Here is a 12,545-nt window from a genome sequence, read left to right as displayed (position 1 = left end):
GTGCGCGTGCGTGTGCGCGCGCCTCAAGCGGCAAGCCTGCCCTGTTGTCTGTGTGCGCTGTAGCGGCTCCATTGTGTTGACTAAACTCTGGTTATTGTTTCCTAATCCCTCCTCCCCCACCCCCCGAATGAAGCTTGTTGTTACAACGCATACATGAATCGAGCCTTTTAATACTCTCTCATTCCCCTCCGCCCCCATTACCTCTTGTCCCCCTTCTAAACCTGTTAACCCCTCAAGGTCTCCATTGGATGGTGGATCTCAAAAAGCTCAAATTAAATTTATTATCAAAGTACTGTACATACATGTCACCATGCAGCACTCTACCCTGAGGATCATTTTCTTGTGGGCACTCACAATAAAAGGAAGAGGTACAATAGAATCAGTGAAAAACTACACACAAATGAAGGTTGATTAACAACCAGTGTGCAAAAGAGGATAAATTGTGCTAAATCAAAAAAAATGTAAATAATAAATAAATGAATAAAACCCTACCTTTAAAAAGCTCCACCATTGTCACCCCCACCCCCCCGCCTTCAGCTGCCAAGGTAATTAGTTTTCAATCTCCCTCACAAAACTCAAAGAGGCTCCTTGAAACCTACTTCTCGCTTTAACTAAATCCACAGTGTAGCTCCATGTAACATCATGTTCGATGCTGGGATAAACACTGGAGGAACTCCTTAAATCCGGCCATTCATGAAGGGCAATAAGCAAAATGTCAAAGGTTCAAAGGTTTATTTTAATATCAGAGAATGTATACAATCTGAAATCCTTACTCTTCACAGACATCCACAAAACAAGATACCCCATAGAATGAATGATAGCAGCATCAAAGACTCCTCTCTTCCCCCCCCCCCCCTTCACAGTCTTGTGCTTTAGGCCGTTATTCCTCCTCTGTAAGTGCTGCCAATCTTGCCGAGTTCCTCCAGCATTGTGTGCGTGTATGGAGCAAAATCACAGTCGATGTTTCGAGCCAAAACCCTTCAGCAGGATTTTAGCCTGAAATACCGACTGTGCTTTTTTCCATGGATACTGTCTGCTGAGTTCCTCCAGCATTGTGTGTGTGTGTATGTGTGTGTGTCTCTCTCTCTCTCAAGATTTCCAGCATCTGCAGAATCAGATGTGCTTTGATGTTGTAAAACACCTACAGATATTTTTAATATATTAAAATCATTATTTAAACATGATGTTATTGAGAGAGCAGGCAATAATTTGGTAACCTGCCGGCGTTAATTCCATTTTTCCCCCTTGTTGTTTGGTTAATTACACTAGTTACTCAGACTTAACCCTGTACTTGATGCACTTATGTTCACCAGATTTATACTTAGTGTTTCCTTGGCTCAGCTTTGAACGTCACCTTGTCTCGGTTGAGGAATAAAGTATTTTCCCTCTCTTTATAGACCGACTGTTTCAATTACATTCGCTTCCTGCAGAACTTCAATAGCACCCACCTGTACACTTGTGGGACCTACGCCTTCCAGCCCAGATGCACGTATATTGTAAGTACCCCCTTTATAGGGCATGAATGCTGTGTTATAAAGACATGAAATGCTGCCTCCGGGTTTATTGTCACTGACGTTAGTGTGAAATCAGTTGCTCTGTTGGTAGCAGTGCAAATACCTGGTGCTTGGGTTACTCCAGTTACTCCTTTGATAAAAATGGAACGGGACGGTGGTGTGAGAGCTCGCACTACGCTGTGCAGTGCCAGCTGTGACATTGGGGTTCAATTCCTGTCACTCTGGAGGGAATTTGCACGTTCTCCCCTTGAACACTGGTGCTTCAGTTTCCTCCCTCATCCAAAGATGTATGGTTAAGGGTTAGTAAGATGTAGATGTCCTACGTTGGCGCTGGGAGCATGGCGACGCCTGTGGGCTGCCTCCTGCGCTTGATCGTACTGTGTCGGTCCTTAACACAAATGAAGCTTTAGCCTTTAAGCTTCCAGGTTTCCAGCTGCACGCTCTCTGTGCTGACTGGCTTTCAGTCCTTGTAGCAAAGAGGAGGCAGAGACTGGGCTGGCTGGGCCCGTAGGTAGTGTGCCCCTTCCCTCTGGTGCAGACTCTCTGCGGTCCTTGGCATGTACTCCTGCAGCCTAGAATGTGCCAGCCGGCAGCAATCCTGTATGGACATCTCGGTGTCCTGGCAGTCCAGCAACTTCCTGGATTCCCAATTGGCCTGAAGTTTTGGGACTTTCTGCAATTAAGTGTTTCCTCAGCAGATGTTGCTCAGTGCAGTAAGCCTTATTGTGGGGATGGGATTGAAATGCTTTCTGGTGAACTTTTAATTCTTCTCACAGGACATGCAAAATTTTACTTTAAGCAAGGCGGACATCGGGAGCGGGAAGGGGAAGTGTCCCTACGATCCTGCGAAAGGACACACAGGCCTAATTGTGGGTGAGTACCTCGGCCCTAGCTTGCGGGCTGTGCCATATTCAGTCCTAACATTCCCTCCTTCCTGTGCACTGTGGACCTCCGCCACACCTCCCTGGAGGATTCTGCTGGAAAACCGTGCTGCTTTCTCTTCTTTTAAGTTCCCCAACACATCAATCAACGCAATTCTGTGGGGATTTGAACTCGTTCCCTCTTAACTAAGGGCGACAATTCGAAAGTGCCGGTTCATTGGCCTTGTCCAAGAGCTATGCGCTCATCGGGCGCGCAGTGTGACTTGACCAATCATAAGACGGTGTCAGTGTGTGGCTGGATTAGTGAGCTTCTGAAACCTGAAACTTGTAAAATGAATGGCTTTCTGGCTGGGCTTTTGTTTGTTTTTGATCAGGCTCAATTAAGTACTTTGATTGCCCTGGAAGTTAATTGCATCACCCTGTGAGGCGTTGTGTGATTCCGCTTCGCGTTCCTGCAGTCCGCCTCCTTTCTATGGTGTCAGCTTCTAAAGTGTCGGCCATGGTGAGAGGGGGTAGAAGCGAGATGGTGCACTGTCAATTTGTGTGTGCTTCAAGACAGGGAATGGCCGGGCTGTGAGCCTTGCACTGTGGACTGAAAGCAAGTTTGGGTGATGAGGGGTTAATAGTTACTGGAGAGGGAGAGGGAGAGGGAGAGAGAGAGAAAAAAAAAGCCTCTTGTGTGGAGCAAGACTTTGTCACAGGGGCAGGGCACGAGTGGCCTAAATCAAAATGTTTGAGACCTCCTGCTTGCAGATATTGCCTGCCTGATCCTCACACTCCTTAAACCAGTTGAATGCAGGGACACTTCCTGCAGTGGGGAAGTCCAGGACCAGTGGGCTCAGTCTCAGAAGAGAAATAATTTCTTTAACTAGAGGATGGTGGATCTGTGGAATTCATTGCCACAGATGGCTGTGGAGGCCAAGTCATTGGGTACATTTAAAGCAGAGGTTCATAGGTTTTTGATTAGTAAGGGTGTCAAATGTTAAGGGGGAAAGGCAGGAAAATAGGGTTGAGAGGGATAATAAATTGAACTTGACTGAATGGCGGAGCAGACTTGATGGGCTGAATGGCCTAATTCTGCTCCCATCATCGAATTACAGGAAGGATATTAATAAGGTTGAAAAAGTGCAGAGAAGTTTTACAAGGATGTTGCTGGGACTTGAGAAACAGAGTTACAGAGAAAGGTTAAATAGGTTAGGACTTTATTCCCTGAAGCGTAGAAGAATGAGGGGAGACTTGATAGAGGTATATAAAATTATGATGGGTATAAATAGAGTGAATGCAAGCAGGCTTTTTCCACTGAGGCTAGGGGAGGAAAAAAAACCAGAGGACATGGGTTAAGGTTGAGGGGGGGGGGGAGTTTAAAGGGAACATTGGTGGGGGGCTTCTTCACACTGAGAGTGGTGGAAGTGTGGAATGAGCTGCCAGATGAAATGGTGAATGCGGGCTCACTTTTAACATTTAAGAAAAACTTGGGACAGGTACATGGATGAGAGGCGTATGGAGGGATATGGGCCAGGTACAGGTCAGTGGGACTAGGCAGAAAAATGGTTCGGCACAGCCAAGAAGGGCCGAAAGGCTTGTTTTTGTGCTGTAATGTTCTATGGTTCTATGTCTTAGGGTCTGAAGGGCTTCGAGTGCTAGGAGCAGGATCTGCTAACGTTGGAGAAATTGAACAGCTTGCACAGCCGAGCAGCCGTGTTTATGTGGGAGTTATCCTGTCTGCCAGCTCTTGTTCCAGCTGATTGCTACTGTAAGCTGACCTGTGCAAACAACCGGCGGTCTGTTCAAACACAACTCTCCTTCCCCGGTTGCACTCCCCCTCACAAATCTTCCCATCAAAACACACGGTTTGCACAGGCGAGGATGCAGCAGCCAGCTTCGTCCCAGAGAGTTCTCCGCTGCCTCAGCATGCTTCAATAGAACAGTCACTTGTGCTCCATTGTTCCCATTGTGACCTCCTCTACATTAGTAAGATCAGCATAAACTTTGCTCTGTCCGCTGTGGCGGTCAGATCTCCCACTTCCCAGCCATTTTAATTCTCTCTCCCCCATTTCCGCACAGTCTTGCCTGTTCTTGGCTTCTTCTGCAGCCAAGTTGATGCGATACACAGACCAGAAGAACAGCACCTCAGTTTCTGCCTGTTGGTGTAAAAATTGTGAATTCTACAACTACTGGTAAACTGTTCCCCCTCTATCTTTTCTTCTCTCTCTCTCCCCCTGGTCTACCCTGTTCTTCCTACACTCACCCCACCCCTCATTGTCTTATTCCCCCACACACTCCATCTGCTCCTCACCGACACTCCTCCCACTCATTCCCCTTCTCCACTACTCCCCTCTGCCCACCCCACTCCTCCCCCTTGATTCCACCTTTCTCTCCCATCAGCATCCATCACCTTCAGCCTTTTAACACCTCCTGACTCTCCCTTCCCCAATTTACCCCCCCCCCCACCCATCACCTGCCAGCACTTTAAAGTTCAGAGTAAACGTTATCAAATTTCATATATGTTGCCATATTCAAACCTAAAATTAGTTTCCTTGGGGCCTTCACAGTAAATAGAGGAAACATAATGGAATCAGTGAGAGACCTCACCAACTTCGGCATTCAACCAGAGTGCAGAGGAGAACAAACTGAGCAAGTACTGGAAGGAGAAATAGTAATAAGAAATAAATGAAAAAATAATAAATATTGAAAACATGATGAAAGAGTCCTTGAAGGCAAGTTCGCAAGTTGTGGGAACACTTCAATGATGGGGCGAGTGAAGTTGAGTGAAGTTATCCCCTTTGCTTCAAGAGCCTGAAGGTTGAGGGGTAGTAACCGTTCATGAACCTGGTGGCGTGAGTCCTGAGACCTTGGTACCTCCTTCCTGTTGGCAGCAGTGAGAAGTGGTGTGTGTCCCTGATGATGGCTGCTGCTTTTCCGTGATATTAGTGTGCTTAGTGGTGAGGGGGGCTGTGCCCGTGATGGACTGGGCCGCATCCACTGCTTTTTGTAGGATTTTTCCATTGAAGGGCATTTGTGTTTCAGTGCCAGATTCTGATGCAACCCAGTCAGTATACTCTCCACTACACGTGTATAGAAGTTTTAAAAAGTTTTAGGTTAGTCGCCAAATCTTTGCAAACTTCTAAGGAAGTAGAGGCACTGCCGTGCTTTCTTTGCAGTGACATTTACCGAGTTGGACCCGGGTCGGATCCTCTGATTTGACAAAAGTTGCTGATCCTCTCTGCCTCTGATACCAATGAAGGCTGGCTCATGAACCTCTAGTTTCTTCCTCCTGCAGTCAGTAATCAGCTCCTTGGTCTTGCTGACATCGAGTGAGATGTTGCCGGTGTGGTACCGTTCTGCCATATTTTCAGTCTTCCTCCCATAGGCTGATTTGTCGCCACCTTTTATTCGGCCAACCGCTGTCGTCAGCAAACTTAAATATGGTGTTGGAGGTGTGTTTGGCTTCATATTCATGAGTAGAAAGTGTAAAGTGCTCCACCATTTCCCTTCACGTCATTTTCTGCTGGCTCTGTTCTCTCACTTTCAGTTCAACTGAAGGGTCTTGACCCAGAGTGTCAACTGATCAGATCATTCCCTAGATGTTTCCTAATCTGCTGGGTTTCTCCAGCTCTTTGTGTGTTGCTCTAGATTTCAGCATCTGTCGTCTCTTTTGCTTCCAGTATTTGTTGCTCATTATTCGAGCAGGTGGTGAACTGTCTCCTTGACCCACTGCAATACCAACTTCACTTCCAGCCATCTTGACAGTGACCGTGTTGCCGTGAGCCTGGAGTCACACGCGGGCCAGCTGGGTGGGGCTGACACTGAGCTTTGATGAGCCAGTGCGCCGCGGTGGCACAGCGGTTACGCAATGCCAGCCATAAGGTCAGGTAGAATTCCGGCCGCAGTTTCCCCGCGACCGCGTGGATCTTCTCCGAGTTCTCCGGTTTCCCCTCGCTTCCAAAGCTGTATGGTTCAGCGTTAGTGAGTGGTGGGGATGGTATGTGTTGTGGCGTGAACAAAGTCACTGGTAGATATGAAGCCACCTCTTTATTCATCAGAATGAGATACAGTGAGCATCGCATGGACACCCTCTCAGAGGAAGGTCTGCCTGACCCAATGTGACATGGCATTTTACAAGGGGTGATTGATAAGTTCGTGGCCTAAGGTGGAAGTCCATCTTAGAAAACCTAGCACATGTATTTTTCAACATAGCCCCCTCCTAAACTTACATACTTAATCTAGCAGTCTTGGAGCATACGGATGTTGGACCTCCAGAAATTGTTCACAGCAGGGGTGATTGATAAGTTTGTGGCCTAAGACAGAAGGAGATGAGTTATACAGCTCTCATTACATGCACATGCAGCTCAACTCTTTGATTATGCAGAAAGTTTGGTTAATAACTCATCAGGGGTGATTGATAAGTTTGTGGTCTGAGGTAGAAGGGGATGAGTTGAACTACAAGTGCATGTAACGAGAGCTGTATAACTCATCTCCTACCTTAGGCCACAAACTTATCAATCACTCTGCTGTGGATACTTTCTGGAGGTCCAACATCCGTATGCTCCATGACCGCTGGACTATGTATCTAAATGTCGGAGGGGACTATGTTGAGAAATAAATGTGCTAAATTTTCTAAAATTGACGCCTTCTACCTTAGGCCACAGACTTATCAATCACCTTGCCTATGTGCTAAAGATTTTTAAAAAAGTTCAGGACAATTCCACATTTACGATGCTTCCTTGGAAGTACACACCACCCTCACAACTTCCTCTTCAGACCCACACTGCGGACACCCCAACACACGTAAATAACGAATTTAAAGCAGCGATGTCTGCTGTTCCCGTTCACAGCTCTCAGCTCTCATCCATTGTTAGGGATGCAGTTCAGAGTTAATCCACAGCTCACATTTGAATCTGAAGACCGGTGGCTGAAATCAGTTGCTGAAGTTATTTGCTACATGTTCTAACCCCTGAAACAAAACACTCTAACAGCACGTCAGCAACGGAAACGTGGCGACCCTCGTGGGCTGCCCCCCGCCTGCCCCCCGGCCCACCTTGGTCTGTGTTGGCCAAGCAGTACATTTCAGCCTGTCTCGCTGCGCGCGTGACAAGTGGAGCTAATCTTTTCTTAATCTTGTGTTACTGCGGTGGTCATTACTGGGATTGGATTTTCTTTGTAAATACCTAATTATTAATCAAATTTAAATTCCGCTGTGAGATTTGAAGTCTGGTCTCTTGATCCTCACTTCAGGCCTTCTGCTTATTAGTCTTGTCGCTTTAAGCTGACCCATCACTACCTTTATTCCTTCCATTTATCTCCCAAGGCCCCTTGACCAGCACGTATCCTGCGTGCGTTGGTAATTACCTCATAACGCAAGGTAATTCCCACTGGCTTGGGAGCCAGTTTTTCCACACGTTTTCAATTTGATGGAAAGTTCGTAACAGGAACTGGTAAACAGGACATGATAATTGCAGATTGAGCTGAAGTTTTTAACTGCAGTGTAAATTTTACCCATTGACCTCCTGCTGACATTTTAAATACTGTTCTATTTTTAAAGGATTAATTCTGCCTCCCATGGAGGCACTGGCTCACCAGTTCTTTGTCTCCCGATTTAGCCAAGCATTCAAGGCAGTTTCTTGAAGCAGGCAGTTGTTTTCCCAGGGTGGGAGGTCTCCGAAACAGGAGGGGACAGGTTTAAGGTGAAAGAGGAAAGATTTAAAAGGGATCGGAGGGGCAACTTTTTCCACTCAGAGGGTGATAGGTGTATTAAGTGAGCTGATAGCGCAGGGTTTCCCAGGCTTTTTATGCCTTGGACCCTTACCGTTGACGGAGGTTGGGAACCCCCGTGCTAGAGCGAAGTGTGGAGGTGGGTAGGTTTGCAATGTTTAAAAGACATCGAGCAAGGACGTTTCAGGTGACGCAGTAGTGTAGCGCTGTTACATCGCCAGCGACCCGGATTCAATCTGTGCTGCTGTCTGTAAGGAGTTTGTACATCTCCCTGTGACCCCGTGGCTTTTCTGGGGGTGTTCCAGTTTTCTCCTGCATCCCAAGGTCACCTGGATGTAATTGAGCCGCAAAGGTCTGGAAGGGTTGGACGGGCCTGTTCCCGTGCTGTGTCACTGATTAAATAAAATAACAAACGTTGATTGGAAAGGTCCAGAGCAAGAATTCACAACCCTTGCTTAATGGTAAAAGGTCGGGGGTCCCCTGGTTTAGAGGGGCATGGGCAAATGGGTCTCACTCAGTGGATGAATTGAATTGAAGGGCCTATTTCTGTGCTCTTTAAGTGTATGATTACCAGGCACGAGGACTTGGCATCAGTGGAGATGATTCTACTGGAGAGCTAGCAGGCCTTCGGTGGGCTGTTTGACAGACATTTTGATCTAAGACATTTTGGTTTGATCTGACCCTGTCTTTGTGGAGACAGACGTATCTGTGTATGTACTCTGGAGGGATTGAGCTGATCGCACGTGCCTCAAGTTGGTGAGACGATGGCCCGGCTAGAAGCAGAGTCCCGGGTTCGATCCTGACCTTGGCTACTGTTCCTGTGGAGTTTGCACGTTCTCCGTGTCACTATTGGGTGCTCTGGTTTCCTCCCGTGTCCCAAGTATCTGTGGGTTGATAGGTCAATTGAACACAGTAAGTTACTGTACCCCATGTGTGTAAGTGAACAGTAGAGTCTGATGAGAATGTGGTGGAGTAAAACAGGATTAATAAGGGATTGGTGTGGCTGGCATGAACTTGCTGGGCTGAAGGGCCTACTTCCCTGATTTAGACTGAAGCAAAGAGGGCAACACCAGAAGTAAAAGGGTACTCTACTGACATACCACGCTAGAGACTTAGAGTCACAGAAACTGGCCCTTCGGCCCATCTAATCCATGCTGAACCATTTAGACTGCCTACTCCCATTGATTTGCATGGGGACCACGGCCCTCCATACCTGTACCATCCACGTATGTATCCAAGTTTTCCTTGAAAGCGTTGAAATCGAGCTTGCACAGGCAATTTGTTCCATGCTCTCACCACCCTCTGAGTGAAGAAGTTTCCCCTCGGGTTCCCCTTAACTTTTTCACCTGAGATCTAGTTATGGTCCCTCCCAACCTCAAAATAGCCCTCTTGCATTCACCCTACCTATACAACTCATAATTTTGTTTACCTCTATCAAGTCCTCCCTCAATCTTCTACATTCCAAGGAGTAAAGTCCTCACCTCTTCCATCTTCCCTTACAACTCAGGTCCTCTAGTTCTGGGAACATACTTGTAAATTCTCTCTGTGCTCTTTCAACCTTAATTAAATCCTTCCTGTAGGTAGGTGACTGAAAATTAGGCCTCACCAATGCCTTGTACAACTTCAATGTCCCATCTCCTGTACTCAGTACTTTGATTTATGAAGGCCAATTTGTCAAAGCTCTCTTTGTGACCCTATCTACCTGTGCCGGCAATTTCAATTAATGATGGACCTGTATTCTGCCACACTACTCGGAGCCCTACCACTCACTGTAAGACCTACCCTGATTGGTCCTACTGAAGTGCAACACCACACACTTGCTTGCATTAAATTCCATCGGCCATTTTCCCAGCCAGTTCAGATCCCTCTGCAAGTCGTGATTGTTTTCTTCGCTGTCTCCAGCCTTGGCGTCATCTGTGGTTAGCGTTAAACCTCCAAAGATAGGAGCGCTGTCGACGTTTCGGGCTGAGACCCTTCGTCAGGACTAACCGAAACGTCGACAGCGCTTCTCCCTATAGATGCTGCCTGGCCTGCTGTGTTCCACCAGCATTTTGTGTGTGTTGTTGGTTGGAGATTAAATTAGAGTATCTCAAAGGAGGAGAGGTGCTAGTGAATTTCAGAGCTAAAAGTCATTGGTAGTTCAAAATGTTGGAGTAATTAAAATCCGGAAATTGCGTGTGTTCAGTTTGACTGAAATTTGCTAAGCTAGAGAGCTGAGTAAGAAGGAGGAGAGTGTTGAAATGAAAGATGGCGAACTTTTAAAAAATTGAGGCATTGCTGAACAGAGAGCTAGTGTAATCTGCAAAGAGCCGGTGCTTTTTCCAGAAATGATGGCTCCTAAGTGTTAATAGAATGTGTGTGGATCGCCTGAGCCTGCTCGGAAAGTAATTAAGCTGAATATCATGGGAATAGAGGACAGGGTGAGCTGTTGTTGAATATAATGCCAACTAGTGAGGAGAAAGTGAGTGAGTCAGCGAGGGGGAGGTACATGGATGGACTGTACATAGTCTTTTGTACATAATTGACCTAGATACCATTACATCTGAAAATAGCGAGGCAATGGGAGGAGACAGTGCAGCCTTTTCTTTGGAAGTGATTGTACACTCATTATATGCCCATCCAGAAAACAAAGTAAAATTGAATATGATAGCGGAGTATTGCATATCGTTATGATTAAATCGTAGAAGGTCCTGGGTTGGCGTGAAAGGTTCGGTGTTTGGTGTCAAGTGTGTGTGAGGCCATGAGCCCTTGTGAAGGGCTAAGGATGGGTGATTAAGTCCTCTTCGTGCATGGGGCAAGGCACACGCGGGCATTGTCACCTTCAGATGATTCACTTCACTCAGCACAATCCTCGCTGATTCGATTGAATGCAAACGGTGCATTTCACTGAATACTTCTACGTGCATGTGACAAAAAAAGAAACTAATCTTTAATCTTTGAATGAACTAAACGTGAAAGGCACAACAATGGAAGAAAGTTTAGGGAAACTTCATGCAGAATGGAAGGACAATTTTGTAATCTTTTAATTTGTTAGTAATTAATAGATAAGATAGCGTAACTCATTAACTATCTGAAAGTTGAATTCAGGTGAATTTTTTTTTTCTGTTTGTCAGTTTTATAACTAATCCACCAGGTAGAATAGTGAAGGTTTTCAAGGTTCAGCACGGACAGTTTAAGAGTACAATTCCATCAGGAATGCCCATTTTTCTTCACCTTGACGGTTTGTCTCAGGCAGATCCAGAATGGCTGGATGTTGCAGGGAGGGTGAATGTTTGTTAACGCGCCCATCCTGCGCCGCTATTTCCTTCTCGGAAACATCTGATTAGTTCTGCTGTTTGCTGTTTCACAGATGGCGAACTGTACTCTGCGACAATGAACGACTTCCTTGGCACGGAACCAGTTATTCTGCGGAATCTAGGGCATCGCTACTCGATGAAGACCGAGTACCTCGCTACCTGGCTGAGCGGTAATGGCTTAAAATAGTTTACCTTCTGCGGGCTTCTGCGATTTTAATCAAATGAATGGCGGGATTGGTGACAACAGGAATATCTTCTAATGTCAACATGAACTTGGGTGAAGAGTCGTAATCCAAAATAAATTTGTCTTTGCATTGCCCCATCAATTACTCCGGGGAGGGGCAACTTAAGTCAAGTACAGAGTAAAGCTCCCCCTGTGCTGATCCATCACGTGGCCAGCCCCAGGGCAGGACAAAACAGGTTAAATATGAGGTGATCCTAAACACAAAGTCCGCAGGTCCTCAAAGTCCAAAGGAACACATGCAAAGTGCTGGAGGAACTCAGCAGGTCAGGTAGCATCCATGGAAATGAATAAACAGTCAATGTTTCAGAATCAGGTTTAATATCTCCGGTATATGTTGTGAAATTTGTTAACTTTAAGGCAATAGCACAATGAAATACATGAGAAATCCACACACAGGAAAAAAAATGAATTAAAGTAAGTTTAGTATATCTATGTATAGGTGTCTGTGTATCATATATATGTTAATTAAAATAAGTAGTGCAGAAATAACAGAAATAGAAATAACAGAAACAGAAAGAGGTAGTTTTCATGGATTCAATATTCATTTAGAAATCAGATTACAAAGGGGAACAAGCTGTTCCTTAATCGCTGAGTGTGTGGCTTCAGGCTTCTGTACCTCTTTCCCGATGGTAAGGGTGGGCAGAGGGCATGTCCTGGGTGGTGGGCACCCTCGATGATGTACTCCATCTCCTTAAGGCACCGCTCCTTGAAGGGAAGGCTTCCCGAAATGGCCTGAAATGTCGACTGTCTATTCCAGGGGTCGGCAACGTTTACCACTGAAAGAGCCAATATGGACACATTTCCCACAGAAAAGAAAACACTGGGAGCCACAAAGCCCGTTTGACATTTAAAATGAAATAACACTGCATACAACGGTTTTTTTTGCCTTTATGCTATG

At 46.1% G+C, this 12,545-nt stretch overlaps 1 protein-coding gene across 1 annotated transcript in view; it reads left to right on the top strand.

Moving 5' to 3' along the window:
- Nucleotides 1-12,545, top strand: part of sema4c (sema domain, immunoglobulin domain (Ig), transmembrane domain (TM) and short cytoplasmic domain, (semaphorin) 4C) — a 96,320-nt gene that overhangs the window by 38,682 nt on the left and 45,093 nt on the right. The window contains exons 4-6 of the mRNA XM_059965240.1: nucleotides 1,398-1,496; nucleotides 2,291-2,387; nucleotides 11,457-11,573. Of these exons, the coding sequence (XP_059821223.1) occupies nucleotides 1,398-1,496; nucleotides 2,291-2,387; nucleotides 11,457-11,573 (313 nt within the window). The remainder of the gene's footprint in view (nucleotides 1-1,397; nucleotides 1,497-2,290; nucleotides 2,388-11,456; nucleotides 11,574-12,545) is intronic.

The sequence above is a fragment of the Hypanus sabinus genome, chromosome 1, assembly GCF_030144855.1.
Source record: "Hypanus sabinus isolate sHypSab1 chromosome 1, sHypSab1.hap1, whole genome shotgun sequence".
In the NCBI taxonomy this organism is placed as follows: Eukaryota; Metazoa; Chordata; class Chondrichthyes; order Myliobatiformes; family Dasyatidae; genus Hypanus; species Hypanus sabinus.
Note: the sequence above shows the minus strand (reverse complement) of the source record. Positions and strands in the feature narration are given on the sequence as shown.